This window comes from Aphelocoma coerulescens, chromosome 1A (genome assembly GCF_041296385.1).
Source record: "Aphelocoma coerulescens isolate FSJ_1873_10779 chromosome 1A, UR_Acoe_1.0, whole genome shotgun sequence".
NCBI lineage: Eukaryota > Metazoa > Chordata > Aves > Passeriformes > Corvidae > Aphelocoma > Aphelocoma coerulescens.
Window position 1 is genome coordinate 16,107,604 of NC_091014.1, and position 24,650 is coordinate 16,132,253.

Sequence of the window (24,650 nt, forward strand, 5' to 3'; positions counted from 1 at the left end):
AAGGTGCACAGAAGAGCCCAGTGTGGGGAGACCTAGGATAGGGTAGGGTAGGGTAGGGTAGGGTAGGGCAGGATAGGATAGGATAGGATAGGATAGGATAGGATAGGATAGGATAGGATAGGATAGGATAGGATAGGATAGGATAGGATAGGATATTTCAGTTGGAAGGGACATAAAACGTACTTATAGTACAACTGCCCAAACACTTCAAGGCTGACCCAAAGCTAAACATGTTGTTAAGGATTGTCCAAATGCCTCTTAAACACTGACACATGCAGGGCATCGACAACATCTCTAGGAAGCCTGTTCCAGCATTTTGCCCCCCTCAGTAAAGAAATGCCTCCTAATGTTGAGTCTCATCCTCCCCTGATGCATTCTTGACCCATTCCCATGTATAGTGCAGAGCTGGTTTGTACTGAGAACCTTTTTTTTTCCCTTTTAGATGTTACTCTGTCTCCAAACCCAGCTTTAACTTTCCGCACTATTGGAGGGATCCTCGACTTCTATCTCTTCCTGGGACCAACTCCTGAAAACGTAGTTCAGCAATACACTGAGGTCAGTAGAAAAGTGCACATGGTACATGGAGCAGTGCCTTGTAACACAGTCCTGTCAGTATCTGGTAGTATCAGCAGGTAGGGCAGCCAGAGCTTTGTCCTGATCCATTCGTGCAAAGCCGCAGCTTCAGATCCATGGGACAACTGGCGTATGCTCGAGCATCTGTGAACAGTCTGTCTCAGTGTCACAGGCTGGCTGGGTGTTCAGTGCACATCTCCAGCCTTTCCTGCAGTATGCCAGGATGGGATGCAGGAGTGCACTAAAGGGATGCAATGATTAGAAAGAAATCTGTCTGAGCTTACTCCTCTCTGGGCCGTCACAGCTTTACAGTCTTTGCTGTGTGACATGACTGCATTTTGACACTGTGGGCCAAGAAAATAAACTAGGCAGAGCACAGATGGAATGTTTGGGAACTTTACATATGCTGGCTTTCAGAGATGTTGAATGGACTTTAAAGTCTTCGAGCCTTTATTTGCCAATGGAATTGCTTGCTGATTTTGGAGCCAAATTAGTTGTTTACTAATGAAAACCCATATAATTGCATTGGAGAGCATAGATGTATAACAATGCATTTACTGCTGTCTCAGAGAGTGTAAATACTTGCTATGAATTGCCCAATGTTTTCCAGAGAACTGAGAGTACACATGCAAATGGCTGTTTTGGAAGTGTACATGCAATTCTTATCTAGTGAGGTCTGCACAGATAACGTGTTTTTCCTGGTCACCAAATGATGCTTCAACTGTACCTTCCCACAGAAAATTTCTACCTTAGACCCAAGCTGTGTAGATAAAGAAATCAGTGTCAAACCTAAAGGGTATAGAGCAAAGCTGAGAAGGGGCATGTTACTGTGAGAAGGGGGTCACTGTGCAGACCCTGAGGATCAGGCTGCAACTGGAAGGCTGGGCAGGATAGGGCATCCCAGAGCCAGGCACTCAGAGCTCACAGTGAGATGTGCATGTGCTCTGCCTTCCCATGTGCCACCTATCAAAGGGGCCTGAGCTCTGATCTGCAGCAAACATTTTGTCTTTCTTGGCTTTTTAAAGCCTCCATATCCTATGCTTGGCTTCTTTTAAAGTGCCTGTATGGGAACAGAAATATTGTGGTTTAGAGTGAGGGAAGAAGAGGTTTTAGCTCAGAAGGAAGGTATTGCTGGGTTCTGGTTTGGTGAAAGAAAGGATAAGACTTGCTCATGCTGCTGTTTTGGGAAGGCTGGAGCTTCTCCAGGGTGGTGGGCTCTGCTAGACCTTCCTTTTCCAAGCAGAGGTTCAGGTGCTACCCCCCAGAGAGGTGGGAGGCTGACGGTGCCCCTCCATGTCCAGGAGCAGGAGCGACTGCTCTGTTGCTTGGAGGTTTCCAGCTCCCTCTACACATTGTCCCCACCAGTTGCCTGTCATGGTTTAACCCCAGCTGGCAACTCAGCCTCACACAGCCACTCGCTCACACCCCCTCAGTGGGGCGGGGGAGAGAATCCAAAGGGTAAAAGTGAGAAAATTCGTGGGTTGAGATAAGACAGTTTATTGGGTGAAGCAAAACTGTGCACGCAAGCAAGGCAAAACAAGGAATTCATTCACCACTTCCCAGGGGCAGGAGGGTGTTTTAGCCACCTCCAGGAATCTGGGGAATGGCGGGACATGTGACAGTTACTGGGGAAGACAAATGCCATCACTCCAAATGTTCCTGCTCTCCCTTTCCCCAGATTTATATGCCGAGTATGAAGCCATATGATGTGGAATATCCCTTGGGTCAGTTGGGCTCAGCTGTCCTGGCTGTGTCTCCTCCCAGCTCCTTGTGTACCCCCAGCCGCCTCATTGGTGGTGTGGAGTAAGGGGCAAAGGAGGACTTGACTCTGTGAAAGCACTCCTCAGCAAAATCAAAAATATCCCAGAATTATCATCACTATTTTCAGCACAAATTCAAAATACAGTCCCATACCAGGTACTATGAAGAAAATTAACTCTATCCCAGCTCAAACTATCTCTGATCTCAGTGCCACAGACCAGCAAGCAGGCTGGGGTTTTAACTTACACATGGGTAATAAAATAAGGGGGAAAAAAAGAGGGGGGGGGGAGAGAGAAGTAAAGCAACTCTCCCCCAGGCTGGAGCTTTGATCCCCCTTTCAAGGGAGTTAGTGCAGCAGTACGATGGAAATTAGAGCCACCCCTGTTTCTTTTCAAAGTCTTTCACTGGTGTTTGAAGGCAGCATTTCTGTAGCTTAGCAGGTGGTCAGCATCTGAAAATAAAATGAGAGAGTTCTCACTCCCCAGCTGATGGGTAGCAGCAGCTCAGTTTCCACCCCTGTCTCTGGAAATGGAGCTGGAGCAAAGAAAACAAGGTAAAGGAGAGCAGTGGGCGTCTCCTAATGAGACATGTCACATGCCAGGACAAAAAAATCCTGTTCTGTATTCTTTGAGCTTGTGCTCAGCTCTCTAGGGAATCTTAAAGAATGCATGTTAGTAATTTCAGTGTGAAATAATAACTTCTTCAGTAAACATCCTGAAATTCCAAGGTCAGAAGTGTTACAATTACCATATTATTAGTCTCTAGGGTAATAATTTGGCTTTTATGTACAAGATATGTGGGAAGGTGGTGAAGGAGACAGAAAAGACTTTCTTTTTCAATTGTATTTTCTGTCACACTGAGAGGACTTTCCCCGTGCAGTCATTGTCATGCTGTAGGGAAGGAGAAGGGGTAGAAAGGAGAAGTGTGACTGATGTCTGCAAGGCACTGCTCAGCAGCATGGCTCGGCTCTCTCAGCTGTTTGCATGGGTCTCCTCCAGGAATTGGTGTTTTGGGAGATCCTGGCTGCAGGGGCCCCTGGTGGGACCAGGCTGCACTGCTGCAGAGCTTAGCGAGGCACCTCCCTCCTGTGCAAGCATCTGCCGCAGTCACTGCTTTTTGCAGGGACCATGCATTGTATCTCTCCGGGATGGCCCCACTGGTGTGGCAGGGTGGCCAGGTGCCAGCTGGAGCGCAGCTGGTGAGAACAAGGGATCTGTTTCCTGAGCAAAGTGCTTTACACCTTTCTCAAATGTTTTGTGCTTTTGCTTTCAGTGCCACGTCAATATCTGGGCCACCTCTCTGCCCCTGCTACACTTGTTTCTGTGAGAGGTTTAGGAACCTAGCTCTGCTCTGTGCTTTCATATCGCTCCCTCCAAACCAGTGAGTTAGGACAGCTTTGTAACAAAGCTCTTTATTTGGTCTTTGGAGTATGCAAGATTTCCCCACACACCTCTCCAGGTTGCCACCAGCACCCAGGGTGGACCATGGACTCTTGGCCAGATGTGCTGGGTCCAGGCTATGCCAGGAACAGGGCTCCCTGTGTGGTGATTGTGTGATTATTGCAGCTGCCCAGCCAGAGCCACCAGGCTCTCTGCATCCATGGAGTGAGGACAGGCAACAGCAAAAGCTGTGGTGGCCCTGGATGCCAGCCTGGCCCGGGATAATCTGCTCCAAGAGTGAGGCAGGGTGTTACTTTGGGGATTCTGTAACACGATGTATCAAATCAGGAGTCCCGTGGGAAAGAAATAGATATGGACAGATTCTTGCTAGATGTTTCAGAGATGTTTATTTCTCCAGCCGCATGGCCGGGCTCTGCCGAGGAACTGCTACAGTCACGGGACCCGAGGGTCCTTGGCCGTGCAGGGGAACACAAACCAACCAACGGGGAACGAGGCCGACCAGGGGCAGGGAAACCCCTGCCTCCCCTCCAGGGCCCCTCTCCCAGGGCTACATGGCGGGGGAGGGACCCCGACAGCAGAGTGTGAGAAGGGAGCAGAGGGCTAAATGCTTGTACCACTGTCCCTCTGCTGTGCATGGAGCAGAGGTGAGCTAAAGGTGATGCATCCTGCCAGTGGCACCAGAGTGCTACAGCAGTGACAGCAGGTAGAGGGTATGTGCTGGGCATAGTCCCATGGGAAGGAGAAGCCTCCAGCCCGATTCTTCTTCTCCCTCCTGTCCCTGAGCCCAGCTGTGTGGGGCATTGCTCCTGCCCCATCTGAGATTGTCCTGTACAGATCTTCATATATGACAGCGATCACATTTTTCTCCTACTGCAGAAGAGGTCTGGTGTGCAGAACAGTTATGTAACACAAATCTCTCTTCTAATGGCAAACACCTCAGTTTGCAGGAGGGTGAGAAAAAGCAGTAACAAGCTAAAGAGTTCAGGCACTGAGCTGAGCCTGGTATTCCAGGCCAACATTGCCAAAACTACTGGTGGCCTTTCAGAACAGACCAACAGTGGTGCATGAGCTCCATAACAAGACACTCAGGAATGTTAGGGTTCAACAAATGGATATTTAATAGCTCTTGGGTAGAGAGGAAGCCATTAATTTGTTATTTTATCACAAATTATCCAATAATAAGCTGTAAGTGAGCATACTGCTGTTACAATCCGGTTTGGACCCAGGAAAGCAAAGCAAGATAATTCTCTGAGCATAAACCTGAAAGAACTTAGAAGGTTCAAAATATCCCCAGAAATGAGATTAAAACCAAACGAGGTTAGATGTTGTTGCCAAAAAATGGATGTATTTTATTTAATGGTATAAGAGGCAAAGAGAAGGGAAGGAAAAAGAAAGAGGAAGAAAAAGAAGTGTGCGTGGGGGGTGGGGGAACAGGGAGAGGTGACAGGGGTTAGGTGGAAGCATATCACCCATCTGAGGATCCCAACGACGTCTCTCCCCTCCATCTGGTCTGCTGGTGGTGAGGGTCCCCCGTCGCTGCCGTGGCCACGCCGCTACATGCTGCCACACCACGCGCCAACACACGCCGAAGAGTGCAGAATCCCATGAATTAATATACACTTTGGGTAAGGTGGGAACACCCACATGTCTCCCCTTGCAGGGGCTGGCTTGACACACTGTCCCTTGCAACACTGAGGGTCTGTTGCATCATCTCTGGTGCTCTGGTGCAGGGTCTGGGGACCCCTTTGAGGGGTGCTCCTGTGATGGGCCATGTCACCCCCTTCTGCTGTGGATAAGCTTCCCCCACCCCGGTGAGGATCCCTCAGCTGGGCTCCTCTGCACAGTTGGAGGATGGGCAGTCACTGCGCCTCTGACCAGAGGCTTTTCCCAGATACCCAAAGCCTCTCCTCCCTCCACCCATTGGTTCGAGGGTCTGTTCAAGCCTGGCAGCTGATAGCCCTGGGGCTGTGGTCCTCATCTTGGAGGTGTTAAGCCTGTGCTCAGTGAATGTCCCCAGCCCTGAGTTGTTACTTTATCTTTTCTTCATCAGCGAGCAGTGTCAGGCCTCAGGGTCCCATTCAGGGTGTGGTAGTCTTCAGCTTTTAAAAGTCCTTAAAGAAAATGTTTAAGTCATAAAATATAATATTTCAGTCTCTGACAACTGCAAGTCTCCTAATTCTGTTTGGAGAGAAAATTGCTGGTTTGCTTCCTCCTTACAGAAGCATGGGCTAGTTACAGGTGTAACAGACCTCAGGAGGTCTCTAGTCCATTCTCCTATTGGAGAGGTAACATGGGGAACCTGCTTGTACCTCAATTTTTTCACAGATGATTCAGTGAGAGTCTCGCGGCTGAATTCCCCAAGAAGGAATAAACAGCTGATAATTGTTTTGTGCAGCAAAGAACAAGGTTTGAAGGCCTTGGCATTGAAAATCCTCACATTTTTTATATTCCTGAGGTTGTGACCATCTTCTTTATGGTTTAGCAGCTGCAGGGCCTTTCTTCTTGCTCTCCTAAATCAAAGCTCAGCTTCTGTTAGTTTGAGTGAAGGTTACCCTTCTAAATGACTAGGTGACCATGTCACTCACCTGCCTGCCTTAAGTCATAGGGGATGAGCTGGATACAGATAACTGGGCCATAGGAGCACCTGTGGAATTTAGCCATTGTGTGACTATACAGAAACACTATTTCTGTGTCTAAATCCAGAGCATTAACCCACTTGGGTTTTTGTGGTTTCCTCCTATAACTCCTCTTTGAAGAAAGGGAGTTGAAGCAAATATCAAGCTTCAGAAATCATTTTGTGTGGCTAATTAGGATGCAAGATTAGCAATCTGCATTGCTGGAGATCTCAGCTCCTTTTAGAGCATAGGAAAGAGTATCTCTCTCCAGCCTTTGTGATATCTAGGCATAACTCTGCAGCTGTTTCTCTCTCATCAAAGTCTTTGGTCATAGTGTTAACAGAATAGGATCCCGATTTACTCTATAGAATTTATAACCTAGTTCATAGTATTGATGCTCATATTAGTGTTAGTTGTCCAATAATCCAACACAGGGAAAATGAATACAGGTCACCTGCTCCCTAGACACAGATTTTATCTGTTAGATAGACTTGTTTCCACTGCACTTTGTTCTTACCACAAAATGCTTCCAGGGTACCCCCTGGATACATCAGCTCTCAAGTGCCTCCGAAGAAAGTGAAAAAAAAATACACATAATGCCAAGTTATGTAAGCATGGAAAAACTAACAGTGAATTTATTAAACAACATGAGTTATTTAAGAAGCAAGCGCAGGGAGAATTCTGGAAGAGAAAATAGGATCTTTTTTTTTTTTTTTACTGGTTCTGCACTACCATATCTTTGGGGGGGTTTCTTGTTTGTTTGTTTGTTTTTTCTCATTTTGGATACCCCATATGTTTGCTGTTTCTGCATTTTCCTCCCTCAGTTCCCCTGCCATACCCCATCTACCTTTTCTGATTCTATGGGAGTCAATTTTGCTAAGCAGGCTTTCGCTCGCTGCTGTACTTTGTGATCATTTGTATGCAGAATACAATCTATATGAATTAACTAGATCCTAAATATATATCAAATCCAGCTTGAGTTTTCAGGTTTGCAAAATTACATTCCTGCCTCTGCTGATCCATCTGTGAGTGGGTACCATATGTCAGTTACTTTATCAGGAAGCTTCAGGGGGATCCATTAGAGAGAGTCCACAGCATAATTAGAAAAAAGAACATTTGTTTTCCCAGCTGCCCTGTTTTCATCCTTCCTCTTCAAATGTTCTGCTGGTTTCAATTAAGCTCACCATAGATGCACCAGTCTGGTGAACCTTTTTAATTGCTTTAAAAACTTAATATCTTCCTTGCAAGGTGGATATTTTTCTGTTGGTTCAGCTGTAATCCCAAACTCCTCAAGGGATGCTGTCATAAAATACCATCTTGTTCTGTGGTCCACAGTAACACAGCACCATCCCGTAAGAGTGGGCAGCTGAACCTCAGCAAACCCCAGCACTGGGGATGTGCCCTTTTGGAGGGGCTCTGACTGACCCGCCAGTGGCCACAGCTCCACCTCCAGCCCCACTGCTGTCCACTTGGATGCTTGACAGGACATGGGGGAAGAAGCAAACCCCCATCCAGCTCTTGAAATGCATTGTATTGGTGCTGTCCTGGGCTGACTGTCCTCCCCAGCCAGGAGTGACCCAGGGTATCACAGAACCTGGAGCATAGCTGCTCAGCAGTTTCCACTGCCTCTGCCCAGTCTGGTCACCCCTTTTCCATTTCCCAGCCTGCTTGGGAAGAGGCAGCAGATGCCATGCAGACATCCTGCCAGGGCACAAGGCTCTGTATTTATCTGCAAGATTGATATTTATCAGGCGGTTTTCCCTATTTCTCTTGTCCAAGATAAGAAGCCTGTGCATTTTATTTCATTAGGGACTTCTTTTGTTTTGGTCTGTTTTTTTTTAACCTTGTTTGTAGAGGTCATTCTCTGTTTACAGCAGAGAAAGCAAGGGCAAAATATGCATCTGCTTTAGGAGCACAAAATGGTGGGTTCACAAAGCTCATCTTGCAGCCTTTGCTGGTCTAAAACAAGCTCTGCTGCCTCCTCAGATGAATTTATCCTTAACATGGTGGGTGTGGATGGGACAGAGAAGAAGACTTCTTGCCCTGAGGCTTGCCATGCTGTGCTGGACACCTTGGTGCTGGCTCACAGGGTGTCTGGGAGATTGTCGTGAGCCATCATGCCCCATGCTCTCCACGGAAAACCCCGACAGAGCTTGAAAGATAGTCTGGATGATCAGGCATGTCCACACACGCTGGAAAAAAATTAATGACATATGCAAGGAGATGGAATAGCACCAGGGTAGTTATGACATGTGTCTGTCCATTGACCTCCCCCTACGTGGTAGGGACCACCTTTGTCTGTTCAGGGCCTGTCCTGGCGAGGGCACAGCAGCGTGCAGTGGAAGCTGAGTGCTTCTGTGGCAGGAACATGCTGCTGAGAGCTGCTCCCACTTCTTCTGAAGACCCCAGCCTCCAGCTGAATTGGAGGAGAAGGTGGTGTTGAGGAGGATCAGGAAAGTTAAGTCTGGTGGGATGGGACAAGTAGCAGGTGTACAGGGCAGCTGTGCTGATCAGCCAGAGCGTCCCTCCTGGAGAGACCCAAAGCATTAACCTCACCAGTTGTTCTGGCCTCCTCATGTTTTTGCTTAGGTGAAACAGCAGCATCCCAACAAGTGAAAGCACACGTAGCCAAATTTGTAATGCTTAGGGCTTAGGTTTGACTGTGTGTTCCCAAGCCTTTCTTCTTTGGAAGCAATTTACCCTGTGTGTTCCCCAGATCAGGGGCATTAAAACATCCTCGGCTTTTTTCTGCCTCTCTCCCACATGTGATTTTCTGTCTGATGCGCTTTGTACATCCGTGTACTGATGCTCTAGCAAATGTGATGTATTTTAGAGCAATTTCAAGTTCAGCATTGCTTTCCCAGGTCAGACTCTTCCTGAAGAAAATCCCATAGGAGGGTGTGCCTTCATGCAATGCATATCCGGAAAGCTTAGCAATGCAATAAGTACAGAGTGCCAGAAATGCCTTGATTTATTTATTTAAAGTAGATGGGGTTTAGCTGCCAATATGCAAGTTTTGTTATTTTTCACTTCTAAGCATAATTACCTAAATATGGAGATCCACAAGGAAATAAGGGAGGAGGCATTTTTTAGCCAAAGGGGGACAATAGCTGCAGCTGATTAATAAGTCATGGTGCTTACTAGCTACTAGATTTTCATGTATTGCTTGCAAAGGTGTTAGAAATACAAATCAAAGGTTAGTTTCATTGGGTGTAACTGAAGTAAGGATTTCAAGAGATGTCCCCCAGAAAACACTAGTGTGTACTAATGAGGCAAAGCCAGATTTCAGCTCACTTGTAGAACAGACACATCGTGATTGCCCACTGCTCATCCCAGGTTACCACAGCAGCTCTCACCAGGGGAAGCAGAGCAGGATGCCTTGCTTCCCTGTGTGCTCAATTGAGTTTCCCCATGCCATTTACAGATGGATTATGTTCAGACAGTGGAAATCAAATATTTATAAAATCATATTTAACTCATTACCTTGTGTTTCAGTTGAGAATTTCGGGACCAAACAGTAACTCTGGCATTTAAGAGGGTTGTCAGTGCCTGGCAACACAAGGCTGTGGGCCAGCAATGACAGTAGTCAGCCATAAATAGCTGAATTTCATCAAGTTGGTGTGTAAATATGATTAAAACTTCAGAGAGCTCAAATAAACATCAGATGCTTGATGAGTTAGTCCAGCTGGACGTGGCAAGAGAAGTTTGCAAAGCTTATGTTGCTGTGTGTCGTTGGAGACTTGCCCTCTCTTGACCGAGGGGTTTGTGGAGTTGTTGTGGATCAGGTGGCATGAGGATGCATGCTGGATTTCTGATGGCATGCACCCTGTAAGTGAGGGCCCATGCTGCTGTGCAGAGCCTGAGACCGCATTGAACCCATAAAAGCCTGGCTTTTATGCACTGTGCCTTCTACTGGGGCGTTCTTAGAAGTGATGCTCAGTGTGGGTGTTGTTGGAGCCTCTCTGAAGAGCAAGGATCCACTAGAAGTGCCAAGCATGTGCTGAGAACCACTTGGAGAGAGAAATGGGTATTTAACAGGGGTGTGATGCCTTTGCCCTGGTCTTTGTGCCTTAAATGATCTGGAAGCCTCTCCTGGTGTTCAGAATAACTTCTTTTCATCTCACCTCTTGTGTTTCTGTATTCCTCATTCCTGCTGCAGGCCATTGGACGCCCACACATGCCAGCCTACTGGTCTCTGGGATTTCAGCTCTCCCGCTGGGGCTATGGCAGCCTTGATGTTCTGAACGAAACTGTCAGTCGCATGGAGCACTATGACATCCCATATGTAAGTATGGATTTTTCACTGTGTATGCTAATCTTACACTCTGAAGTGAGGTGATTAAAATTATAATAGAGGAAAAATAATTATCTTACAAAGAGAATTGTAGAATAAAAGGACATCCATAATCTTATGTAGTGGGTTTGCATGTAATATCTTCATAATGCTTAAAAGAACATTGAAAGTGGGCTTTGAACGGGAAGTTCAAGAGCTGCTCTTGGCTGCATAGCAGCCAATTCTGGTGTGGATTTGCTGTTATGCAGTATGAGGTGCTAGCATTTTAAAAATAAATAATGGTACTACTGATGCAGATCACTGCAAAATAGTTGCTAAACTAGCATTTCTACATTTCCATGTAGTCCACTGCTAGGATTACAATTACAATCTCTTAGGTTTCATTACATACATTAGTCACTTTTTAGAAACACAGTTGCATACATTCTGATTTCTGTATCAAATACTTCAGTCATAGAATCATAGAATAGTTGGAGTTGGAAGAGACCTTTAAAGACCATCTAGTCCAACCCCCCTGCAATGAGCAGGCACATCTTCAACTAAATTAGGTTGCTCAGAGTCCCATCCAACTTAATCTCAAATGTTTCTAGGGATGGGGCATTCACCACCTCTCTGGGCAACCACTTCATGGTAAAAAATTCCTTCCTTATATCTAGTCCGAATCTATCCTCCTTTAGTTTAAAACCATCACCCCTTGTCCTATTGCTACAGACCCTACATAAAAAGTCTGACACCAACTTTCTTATAAGCCCCCTTTAGGGGGGGCTTCTCTTCTCCAGGTGGAACAGCCCCATCTGTCTCAGCCTGTTCTCATAGCAGAGGTGCTCCAGTCCTCTGGTCACTTTTTGTGGCCCTCCTCTAGAGTTCCTCCAACAGATCCATATCCCCTCTGTGATGAGAACTCCAGAGCTAGATGAAGTATTAATGTAATCTTTTACTTTAAAAATGTTTAGGATGTCCAGCATTTTGACATTGACTACATGGAACGTCGCCTGGATTTCACCTATGATAAAGTGAATTTTGCTGGTCTGCCAGAGTTCATGAAAGATCTGAAGACGAAAGGAAAGCACAATGTTGTGATTCTGGTAAATTAATGATGTTGCTAATTATTTCTCCATTTATAAGAACTATTCTTCATAGCAGTACCTAGGTGCTAACAGATGTATACTATTGTAGCAGATTTTCCATTTTCTCATTTGTTGAAAAGAGCTGAAGAACAATTTCTCACAGATTTAGTTTTTAAAAGTGTTGCCTTTATTTGATTTCTGTGTACCAGTACCATCTCTATACCAAAACATTCTCTGTCACTTTCCCCCCACTCAGTTATGAGAAATTTTGCCTCTGAATTGACATAGGATTGCTTTCACGCAATTCTTTCCCTGGAAATAAACAAATTAGTTTAATACACATACAAAAATAGCTGAATACTGGAAAAAATCTATTCCTAATCACTCTGGAAACTACCAACTACAATTCATGTTGCCTTGTACTTACTTTTAATATAAATTAATGTAAGAGATGATTACTTGCATGCAAATTTGTGGAAAATGTATGTTGAACCTCTAAGTAAAATTGACATATGGGCAAATGAATCAATTTGGATAGAAGTGAAAACTGGAATTTTCCATCTTCCCCAGTAAATTTTTCCAACAAAATTTGCTATTTCTCTCCAGCACTTCTCCATACATGCTCCTTGTGCCAAAATGACTCCGTCACAAGAGCTAAGTGAGCACCAGTGGTGGCAAGGAAACTGGAGACCAATTTAAGTGAAATTTAAATAAAGATTTGAATAAATTAAGACATTAAATAAAACACATTGATAAATTCACAAGATCTTGCCCTCCAGGGTCCCCCAGCAGCTTAGAACTAGGAGGGCTGAGCTCCCCAGAGCAGGCTGCAATTTGTTCTCCATAACCACTGGGGACATGATAAGAAGAAAAGCATTTTAAATTGCAGCAGGACAGATTTAAGGCAAACATTAGGGTAAAGCTGCCTGTCTGCAAGGTGAGCTGAGCAACAGGCAGCTGCTGGGGCCAGGGTCCCTCCCCAGATGGGTGCTGTGGACAGGCCCAACAGATGCATCAGGGATGGCTCAGGCTGAGCTGATCTGCAGCCTCAGGGTAAGGAGAAGGAGACAATCCCACAGAGTTCCTCTCAGGACTTTTTGCTATAACTAGTTTTGTAATCTATTTTCTACCTAAATGGTCAGTTTGTATCTTTCATTTGGGTACTACTGTTCTTACCTCCAACTGCCAATCTCTCACCCTTCTCTTTTTTTTCTTGATACACTGATTCAAAGAAGTGTATTCTCCCTCAGCCTTTTTTTGCTAGGCTAAGACAAACATATTTACCTACATTGTATTGATGGCTCATGCTTCTAAGGAGACCAGGATTCAGTTAATCCAACTGAATCATGATGGATGGGTCACTAATGTTGGGACCCTTAGTCAATCCAGTCCTTTTAAAATAAGGGCCACGTTCCTCTTCTTGTCCTGGGGGTCCTGTCAAGGGCTTGTGGAGAGAGAGATTGAACAGCAGAGTCCTGAATTGTGCTCTTTCACTTGTGCTGGTGTATCTGGAGTCAAGATAAGCAAGAGCTACGGCAGCTTTCTCATCCAAAAATCACATTATCTTGTTAAATAGGTAGATTAAGTCAGAAGTGCCTCCCTGTCCTTATTTTTTCCTCACAGTTTGTTGTGAAGTTTAGAATATGACTGAGGATGATGGCTTAGTCAACACCACTGATAGCTATATCAGTGTTTTCTTTTTAATTGGGAGCTTTCTGATAGTTTCTTTAAAAGTACCTTCTATTATTTGCCTAATCTTTGCTTTGGTGTACTTATAATTCCATTTACTACTAGGAATCTCAAACAAAACCACGCAGCCCAAGTGATCAATTTTATATTGATAATGGAAATAGCAGTCTATATATTGACCACTGCTTGCTAGCAGTTTTCCCCTAAAGATACCTTCCCCTGAAGGTTCCATTTCTTCTGCAGCTGAGAGGCTCTGGGGTGCAGTAGTGAAATCAGTTTCCATAAGTAAAGGTTCAAGGCACAGAGTTTAAATAGTAACAGATTACTAAGTCACTTTGATGGAGATAAACTTAAAAACAAAAATAGACCCACATTTACTGGATACATCATTGTAAATAACTAAGCAGTAGTGAGCACATATGCTGTCAGGACTGATTGCTCTTTCTAACTGAGGCAGTTTAGAGTCTCTGTATCCTCAATACTACTCTAAAATTTATCTAATCTCTGAGAGCTGTAACATTAAATACCACATGCCTATTTATTGGTTTATCACAAAGATAAAATACCAGGAGTTTGGGGTAGCTCTTCCTATGCACTCTTTGCTTTTCATTAAATACATGGTAGTCATTTCTTTTTCATCAAAGTTGGGATGTCTCCAGTTATTTTGCACTTGCTACTGGGTATGAAGCTACAGGCAAGCAGTCGTGGTTTAGTGGGTGAGCAACATTATCTTCTTACTTATGAGTTTAACTTCAACAGCATTTTTAAAGCCCTTTCATTTTCTCAGATGGCACATTCTGCAGCAGTGCAGGGAGGTGTTGCTGCATAAATTCAGCTGTTAGACAGATGCAAGGAACATAGCAACTCTTAATTCGTACAATGAGCTAATGGGAATCCAGATAGGAAGCCTTTCTTTCAGCCTTCCCCTAACCTGTATCTAAGGACTGTCTTCTGCTCTAGTTCTTTAGCCAACCTTGTGGAAAAAGAACAAAAGCTGAGCCAGTCTGTCCTTCATTATTTAAAAGCTAATGCGAAGTATAGGTTGCACCAGTACCAAAGTTTTCTATTTTCACTTTATTACAATTGCTGACATCTCTGTCAAAATCTGTCTGTTAGCATTCCTTAGTGGTATAAAGCATTCTCATAAGTTGAGTTGGGAGCTGGAGCAGTGTGAAGGGTTTTATTCCCAAGTGATAGCAAAGCCAAACTAGCTGCAATCAAGGCAAGTCTAATCCAGTTGGATACTGAAACAATTTTCTGTTTAGATTCCCTTTGGGTAGTGACAGTAATGGGTGAGTTCCCCAAATACAGCAGATTGTTGCCTCCCTCATGATGATTTCAGGAAATGGACTCTGACTGCAGCCACTTATTGTCATGGAAAAACTCTAGTAAATGGATTTGGGGAATGGGTTCCATCTACCTCAGACCACTTTGGTCACCAGCAAAGTGCAGATCCTGACAGCCATCAGTATTAACACTGGTAACCTGCCTGAGGATGGGACTCTGAACTCAGCTGTGCCACCATCACTGGGGTGGCTGGTGCCACACCAGCAGGAAGTCTGCTCTCCATGCTTGCACCCAATGCTGAGAGCCCTCCATGGCTATGGTCACCTTGAGAGTAGCAAGGCTCCCTTACTGGAGCCTCTAAGTGCAGCCCTTTAGCACTTCTCTCTCCTGATCTCTTTCAGAGGCCACCTCTATTTGTGGGAAATTGTGACTTTGCCATCATTATTGCACTAAATAATGTGCATGTTTCAGCTGTGTCAGAACAAATATATTCTTTAGAAACAAAGAAGTTCTAAAGTAACAATGACTACACTGAAAAATTATAAACATTTTTACTAAAGAGGATCTTTAATGAAAGACCTTGTATACCATCTATTAAATCATACTAAAAATAGAAACAGCTAGGAATGACATGAGTGGCAGAATACTTAGAAGTCAAAAGCAACATGCTCATGATTCAAAATAATGCTTGATATCTTTAATATTTTAACGTCCAGTTCTGTGAGCTGTAGAGGCTAAAATTTCCGGAGATAAGTTTTTATGGATGTGCATCAAAATCTATGTTTGGGGCCACCGGTGGAAGTGCATCAGTCTGGGTATGTGCTGGGTGCTCCCCAGTCTTTAGGCAGTCAGTTGGAGTTCAGGATGCTCAGCACCTTCTCCCCAAGATGCTAAAAAGATGAGTTAGGCACAATTTAACAGGCTTGAAACTGCTTCCCCAAAAACAACCCTTGCATGTATGGAGAGGTTTTGTTCTCTTTAGGGCCATACTAAACCTGCATAATGTATTAGATTTATGCACTGGAATAACCTTTCAGCTGAAGGAAGCCGTACGTTTGGATTAGGAGTAGCTAATTAAGATGACTCCTTCTAGCCTTCAAGTCCCTTGAGAGACATCTTTACTGCAATTATAGGATAATTATTGCAGATGGACAGTTTTGTCTTTTTGCAAAGTTGGACTGTTGAACAAGCTAAAAAATGTAATGGACGCTTACAGTCCTTATGGAGGTGACACGAGAGCTGGATAGGTAAAGTTAAACGGAATTTCGCACCTAAAGTAGGGATTTAGTTGTAGCTTTTGTTGTTGAGGCGTGGAAGAATATACTTCCCTCACCAGAGCTATCGTTATCAGAGGGCTTACAAGTAAATCAAGCAATTAATTCAGGCATTTAAATGAGCTTTGAAACAAGCCTTTAAAGCAACTTACCATTTGGGATCTGATTTTTTTTCTTCTTAAGATATTTATTAGTTAGACTTCTACCACATTTTGATTAAAGTTCATTTAAATTATTACACAAGCTATAACTGAATGGAAGAATTGTTTCAATGGTGTTTTTCTCCATTGTGTTTCATAACTGAAAGGTATTGTCTAAAGCAGAATGCGAGGAAGTAAGGTTTTCTAAGGAAAAAGTAAAGAGTTCCCTTCCAAAATGGCTGCAATCTTTATCTGTTCTAAAAGCCACAAAGCAGGTAACTGCTTCCAGTTAGGGATGTATTGCGAAGTGCACTGATCTCCTTTTGGTTGCAGCTGACTGCTGAGCAGAGTTGCAGAGTATCTCTTCATTCACTGCCATCTCAAAGCATTCCTAACTTTATTAACTTTCCAGCATGGTGGGTGGGCCTCTATCATCCCCAGGAGCTGATCAGGCTCGCTTTGGCTGAGCTTGATGGCTACTGATGGCTGTCCTGCGGCAGGTAAGTTGTTGGTGTCATTATCACTGGCAGCAGTGGGAGGTGGTGACCACCCCAAGCAGTGAAATGGGGCAGGAAGGACAAGCTGTGGGGTGTAAAATTCTGTGGTCTTGGTACCTGCAGAGAACGGAGGTGTAAGGCCCCACAGGCAGGTGTGAATTGGGTTACTCTGCATCTGACTGGCATAAAATACCCTTGTCCACCTTGATTTGGAATGGAGGGCTAGCAGGGCCCTTTGGAGGTTGGATGTGCCCAACTTCAAGCCCCTTGAAAAGTTTTAGTTATTCCAGCATTGAGCTGCTGATGCTGAGGCAGCTGGAATAACGATTGCCTTGGAGGAAACCCAGAGGGGCTCAAGTGTGGGAATGCATGGCACTGAGCTGCAGCAGAGACCTTGGTGGGGGGAAGAGTAAAATCTAGTGCCTCTCTAAAATAATTTGAACATAGAAAATCTCATAAAAATAAACAAGAGGGTATTTAATAATTTCACATTGCTCTTGCCTTACACAAGAAATACTCATGACATATCCTTAATGACTTTTTCTAAATTATTATGTGCTCTCAACTCTTATTAAATTTTAATACTGTTTTCTTCCAATATTTTTGCAATCGGCATTAAGAACATAATCCAAATTTTTCTAAAATATACAAATAGAAGAGTATTTGTTACCTCTGGGATTTCAATAAAGGAAATATGATTGCTGTTTTCAGGACCCTTTCATAACCAAGGATGAGGAGCCAGGCACTTACAGACCTTACGAACTCGGCCAGGAAATGGGAGTGTGGGTGAACAACTCTGATGGTGTAACTCCTGCTGTCGGGCAGGTGGGTTTTTTAATTTTGCAATGCATTTGGTCTAGTGCTGCTTCAAAACAATAAAGCAGCAGTGTAACAGAAATGAGACAATAACCAGGATTTACATATGTAACCCCTAGGCCTGGCCTCCTGGAGATTCTGTGTTTCCTGACTACACCAACCCTAGGACTGTGGAGTGGTGGACTCAGTTGTGTCTGGAGTTTAAGGATGTCCTTGACTACGATGGGATCTGGATTGTATGTCTCATTATATCTGCCCTCCCTTCTTTAAAAAAAAGAAAATGAAGATTTCCACATGTCTTACTCTTTTTATTAAAGGATATGAATGAACCATCCAATTTCATGCGAGGCCAGTATCCTGGATGTGCTGATAATGAAATCAATAATCCTCCTTACATTCCTAGTAAGTACAATAGTATAATTTCATTGTCAATTTTTTGTTTGTTTGTTTCTTTGGTTTTCTTGTTTGTTTTGCTTTAAACCTTGATAGGCTATATTTTAGGGGGGGAAAAATCCATTCTGTCATTTTCCATCTTTCCCTGCCTGTTCTGTATGTTCAGTTCAGTTACATATTTGTTCAAGACTCCAGTGGCTCAGCTTTGACGATTGGATCAAAACCAATCACTTTCCTCTGTCCAAGGGTATGCCTCGTACCAGGACTAGAAAAATGACCTTTCCTGCCATTCACTGAGCAACTGGTCCACATCAAAAAAAGGGCAAGGTACCTATACACTGTAACTCAGCTACGGACTTATGGAGGGAGTAACCCTTCTGCCTTTCCACTGCTAGTCTCAGAGATGGGCAGTCTCGGCTTCTCACAAACTATGACAAGGGAGATGGTATCTCCCTGGTGCCTTAGTTCAGTATATTTCCTTTCTCTTAGGAAAAAATTTTCACTGTGTTACTAGAAATGCGCTAAAAATAAGTTTTAAAATGTCTAAGCCTATGGGAGACTTACAGGAATGGGAAAACCTTTTCCAGTAGCTGAGTTAATGATATGTTCATTCTTCCCCAGGAAGCCATGAATACCTATGATTATTGCCAGTGGTCCTGGCAGTTAATCCAGCCAACATTTCCCCAGGAAAGCCCAGCTGCCTGAGCAGTGTTAATATGCAGCAGAAAGCTGACAGTGGAGTATTGGAAATGTCCCCTTTTTGCCTTCAGGCTTTCGTACTGTCATGAGAATTCAAAATGTTCTTTATTAAATTGCAATTTGGTTTTTTTTTTTTACTTTGAATGTAAGAGAAACATAAACATAACAAAAGCATGACAAAATATTATAAAGAGATTGTAAATTTTTGAAAGCAGAAGCAGAGCTTTTAATGATGATTTTAGTGTTTTCTCTCTTTGTGAGGTAACCACTGCATACTGGCCCTGTGGGTCTTGACCAAAGCCCAGGGAATGATGAGAATTTCCACCTTTGCCTTAAATTACCTTCATTTTTTGTCAGTCTTCAAAAAAAAAAAAAAAAAAAAAAAAGTGAGACACTGGGTAAAATGGCCAAAACGGCAGAGGTCCCTTTACATCACAAATAAAGGACTGAGAGTGAACCCATGCAATGGCTTCTGAGCCATGCAGCTGAGCTTTGTGAAGATTAGCATTGAAGTCTGAGGCACTAGAAAGGACTCAGACCTAGAGGCCTACATGACGTGTAAGGACACTGAGAGATACTGAAGACAGGTGTGTTTTGAGCCCAGTTTCTCTGACTTGACTTAGGCACGTATGCCCCTACTTCTGCTTGTGACTCAGAGTGTTAGAATGATACCATGAAATCACAGAATGGTTTGTGTTGGAAGGGACCTTCAAGACCATCTTGTTCCAGCCCCCTACCATGGGCAGGGACACCAGACCAGGTTTCTTGAAACCCTATCCATCCTGGCCTTGAACACTTCTGGGGATGGGCATCTACAACTTCTCTGGGCAGCCCATTTCAGTGTTTCACCACCCTCACAGTAAAGAATTTCTTCCTTATGTCTAATATAAGCCGACTCTCTTGAAACAATTATTCCCTGTCCTATCACTCCATGCCCTTTTAAAAAGTCCCTCTTCAGGTTTATTGTAGGTCCCCTTTAGGTACCAGAAGGCTGCTCTAAGGTCTTCCCAGAGACCTCCCTGGTAGTGGTCTCCCTTCTGCAGCCAGGAGTCCTAGGCATTACATCCCAAGTTGTAGGGAATCTGTTTTGAACCGGTGTTTAAGGGCTTTCTTTTCTATTTCACTTTATAGAATAGATGCATGTTCTTAGCTGTCCAAGCCCTTGACTGGTGTAGGCATGAGATGTGACCTAAGCTGTTGAGTCCAACAAGGCATTAGGACTTTCCTGGGGTTAGCAGCATTTTGGGAGCTCACTATTGTCTGAGGTGATTTCATCTGTGCAAGTCCCAGTCTTAGAGCCTCAGGCATTTTGTCAATGTAGCCTTCAACCTCCTTATCTAAATTTTATAACCACATGTAACCATGGTTTGAACTTCTAAAACCAGATGTCCTTCAAATCAATTTTCTATAAAACACTTTATACTGAAGATTAATATGCAATTGTAAAATAATCAGTATTGCTGAGGCAGAATACAAAATACTCAGAAAAAGAAGGAAGCATGAAACTGATTCATGTGGTAGCATTTTCTCTCCTATCCCACCTTAAATTTATGGGGCTAATAATCAAGAGCCACTGGGACATTGTGTGACTTTCCTCAGAAGCTTAGTGTCTTCTTCAAAGACATAGCAGTCAAAGTTACTTGGAAATTGCCTATAAATTATTTCTGATGTAGATCACCCACACTTTGTGTCTAAAGATCCAAACACAAGGATTGTAGCTGTACAGCAGAGCAGAGAGGCTAATGGGGTTTCAGGTACAGAGAAATTTTGATTATGAACTGCAACCATACAGGAAGTGCAATTAGGCAGGGAGATTGCTTGTTCATGGAGAAAAAGTTACAATGGTGAATGCACCTAATTAAGCATGAAAAAAAAGAATTTTTGAGAATTTACTTTCTTTTTTTAAGAGAATTTTATAATATTTGCAACTCCATCGCTAAAAATAAATATAATGTATAAACATCTGACCTGCCCAATTCCTGCTGAATTTCATGTGGCTTTTTCATGGTGGTTACCTGAAGAGGATGGAAATTTTTTTGCACCAAATGGGCTTTACCAGCATCTCTTTGATATGGGATCAAAGACCAGGTAGCATCTGTGCAAAATTTTTGCTTTTAACTAAGATTTGTCGTTGTGTGAAATAATAGGTAGGTGCATTCTTAATTCAGCAAAGCAGAAATTTTCTTTCTGACTATTACTTACTGAATACACGACATCTGTACAGATGTTTTGAATTATTGGACATAGAACTTGAAATTAACTATCAGTGTTTACTCAGTCCTCTCCCCCTCTCCAAGGACAGGTGCCTGTCTGCAAGCATGTATTTGTGGCTATGTGCTAACCTCAAATCATTGCAGGTCCAACACTTCAGCTTTTCCTCTTCCCAAATCTTTTGGTGTTTTCACCCCTAAATGTGTAGAAATGTGAAGAGATTTGAATTGTGATGTACATGATTTTGCAGTGTTTTGTGTCATTCTCAGGCATCTCTGATCGTTCCCTGGCAGAAAAGACACTGTGTCCTGACTCCAAGACTTACCTTGGAGACCATTACAACACACACTCTCTTTTTGGCTGGTCACAGACAGAACCAACTTTCAAGTAAGTTTTTAAAATATTTCTAATCAGATTTCAGGTGATTAAAATGCATTTTAAAAGCCACTGATGTTACCTGGGAAATCTGTAATAGTATTTAATAAGAAACAGACCCATGTTTCATTTTACTGTTTGCTATTTAGTAAGAAGTTTCAAGAAAAGAGAACCCTGGAACAAAGAACAGAATCCTTTCTAATTTTACTTTTCTCAGCTAAATCAGGATGTATGTGTAGGGCCTAACTTTTCCACTTCTGCTTTTGTATATTTAGAGCAAGATGCTCGTGTGCTCGGTTAGAACTTCTCATGAACAGCTGCAGCAGAAACAGCCTTGTCTAGTGTCAGGGGAATTTGTCTGTCCCTTTGCTGTTGTGGCAGAGGAGTTTCTGTCACTATCAGTGGAGAATCCAAACTGTACAGGTCCACCAGCTGCTTCTGGAGCTGCCTCTGGTTCCTGGCAGGCAGTGTTTTGCAGATTGGCTTGGGGCTCAGTTGGTTCAGGAGGGCAGAGCTGCATTGCAGCACAGTTGCTGTCAGCTACTGTAAAACTCATTTTGCAGCTGGGAAGCACTCAAGACCAGCTTACGCAGGCAGACTGTTGCTGTGCAAAGCTAGCTGTTGGATTAAATGAAATGGGCAAATCATGTCTTTTCCAGCAGGGCTTGAGCTAAAATGCAGGGAAATTTAATACCACAATGGAAGAGCCAAAGCAGGGGTCGACGTGTGGTCTGTTTCAGCACTTAGCACTCATTTTCAGAAGCTGGATTGTGATAGCATCCGGAGGACATGGTTAAGCGAGCCTAATTCTGGTGTTGATGTGTTTGTATTTTATTTGCCAAATCCGGGGCAAGGGAAGCACTGAGAAAGAGCAGTAGTTTATCAGCTCTTATGGGCCTGGCTGAAGCACAGTTCTACTTTTGAGAGAAAGAGCAGAAAGCCTCTGAACTCTGGACTTCTTACCATGGTTTTTGGGCCCCTATTCCCCAGCCTCTGAAGAGATCCTGCCAGCACTGCTCTCTCCACTGGAGTTTGTTCTCTGTACACTGGAGTCCACATAACCATGTACTGTCTTGGTAGCACTGTGAATAGAGCCTTCAGATTTCCTATCTTCTTGAGCTGTTTTTTTTTAGCTTTACTCAAGCTTTGTGCCAGCAAAGCCAATTGCCTGAGACAAACCCTGTGAATTCAGGAGGAAAAGCTTTGTGTGCAGGCACACCTGCCCCAGCCCCTTCAGTGCCCACATTGTCCTGGCTGTGCTGCTCCAGACTAATGCCACTGGATCAGTTACTGCTGCACAGCTCCTCACAGCCTTCCCCAAGGCTGGGAACCTTCCCCCTTCCTGAACCACTTGCTTCCAGGGCTCCTTACAAAACAAATTTACTTTGCTTGGCCAAATGTGAAGCAGACCACCAAAAGTGTATGCAGAGGCTGATTTTGCTGCAAAGCTGGGAAACTTTGGTGAAGTATTTTTCCTACATACTCATTTGGGTTTCTCAAATACATTTCTTTTCAAGGCTGGTTGCATATCCTTTCTGCATTCACTCTTCACAAAGAATATATTAAATTAAATTAAATTACTGACAGGAATATTTAGCACCCAGCATCAAGTGCAGAATATTGGATGAAAATACATGACAACTTCATAATCATATAAAAAATCAATTCTAAGAATTATTCTGAGGCAGACAGAGAACAGGAAATGTGTCATCTGGCCTATGTCAAATGGTTTGAATTTGAATACATAAACTAGCAGCAATCAGTCTGTGCATAGCTTAATGCCAAGAGTTATTTGCACATGATATTCTGTAAATAATTTAAATCAACAAATACGTTTGACAACATTAGGACCTGTTCTGAAATGGTTTGCAAAAGACTGAACTTATGCAATAAATTACTTGTTACAAATTGTTTATGCAGCACTGGATCATAGCTGAGTTGATCTGATATTGCCTTCATTAGCACCTGTGTTTGCAAATAGAGCCAAAGAGAGCCAGAGGAGAGCACTCCTGCTCCAGACATCCATGAAAGGCTCCAAAATAGCTTTTATACAAAGCACATGGAGTCTTGTTCAGTTGTTGGCCCTACAGTGCACCTGCAAACCAGAACCAGCAGGTCCCTCACAGTTCAAGAATTGCACCTCTTGCTGCATATGGCCCCTAAGATTAATGCATTCAGTCTTCCATGAAAGCTGTTGGGTTGTTTTTTTTTTTGCTTCAGAAGCAAGTGTTGAAGCACTTTAAAGTCTGTGTGCCATTACAGACCCAAGAGCAAACACTGGGCCATTATGAGTACAGGTGAAAGAACTCTTGATGAAATCTCATTAAGAAAAGGGAGAAGGAAGTAGATGGTGAACAACATGATTAATATTTCATGCTAGAATTTCCCAGAGAATCTAAATTGTGTTGCCCAAATCATATTAAAGGAGAGTTGAATTTGAGTTCCTGCAGTATAAAATAATGGAATTTATAATTATGTACAGAGAGGAGTCTATGCTGAGGAATTTTGTAATAGATTTGTTAGTAAGATATATTCCTTGATTTTCTGATGATGCAGCAAAATGATTTTCAAAAAGCAAAGATAAATTCATTGTACCACTAATTCATGAATGAAACCTCATATATCAAAAAAGACAGGAAACCAGAGAAAATACTACAAGGATGGGGTGCCATTTTGAATGATTACACATTTGTTTTCTATATTGATTATTTATTTTTTTATAAGATTTTTAGATATAATTTTGATATTTTTGTGTGGGTTTGGTTTTTTGGTTTTCGTGTTTTGTTGGACTTTTTTTGCTTTTAGTTCCAGGATATTAGAACTTTATTTGCCAATACAAATCTCTAACTAAATCTTGTGTTGAAAAAAATACCTGCTATATTGTTTTTTAGGAACTCACTGGACACTTAATTTAATGTACTAATATACAAAGGAAATTATGATTCAATTTTTCATTTTGAGACGCTGCTGAGAATAAATTAAACACAAATTATTATTTAGCAAGACGAAAAATACCTGAGAAAAATTGTTTTGCGAATTGGATAGATTTTATTTTTTTTATTTTGGTCACTGTCTGAAACTTTCTTTTATTTGCAGTTCTGCAGCCACATTTTCATGTGAGTAGGGATCGCAATAATAATTGTTTCATGAATAATACCCTTTCAGATAAAATTGTGCCTGGACGCTGAGGTTGATGATAAGAGTGTTGGAGAATAGAATTATTGGGATCAATAAAAGAACTGTGCAAGCTATTGAGCTGGAGGTTTTTAGGCTTGTGTGTGTGAGAGACATTTTCCGTGGGAAAGTCCCTGTGTGAAAGGAAACAGTTCGGCCTGAGAACATACAGGGAGTAAAGAACCTGCAGGTGTGTTATCCGGGAGTATACAGGGAGGCAAGCACAAAATTCTTTTGATCATAACAAGACTGTGGAAAACTGCCAATGTAGTCCAATTATGTAGAAATAGAAATGTGTCTTGATAAGCTTTAAGCCACTTAGGAGCTAACAAGCTGGTATACTATATAAGTGCCTTTAGACTGCTAATAAATCGGAGTTCATTTT

General features: G+C 43.0%; 1 protein-coding gene across 1 annotated transcript in view; it reads left to right on the forward strand.

Annotated features, from left to right (window-relative positions):
* Positions 1–24,650, forward strand: part of LOC138104458 (sucrase-isomaltase, intestinal-like) — a 42,751-nt gene that overhangs the window by 2,876 nt on the left and 15,225 nt on the right. The window contains exons 4-10 of the mRNA XM_069003760.1: positions 443–555; positions 10,509–10,634; positions 11,597–11,728; positions 17,309–17,422; positions 17,533–17,649; positions 17,731–17,815; positions 20,986–21,103. Of these exons, the coding sequence (XP_068859861.1) occupies positions 443–555; positions 10,509–10,634; positions 11,597–11,728; positions 17,309–17,422; positions 17,533–17,649; positions 17,731–17,815; positions 20,986–21,103 (805 nt within the window). The remainder of the gene's footprint in view (positions 1–442; positions 556–10,508; positions 10,635–11,596; positions 11,729–17,308; positions 17,423–17,532; positions 17,650–17,730; positions 17,816–20,985; positions 21,104–24,650) is intronic.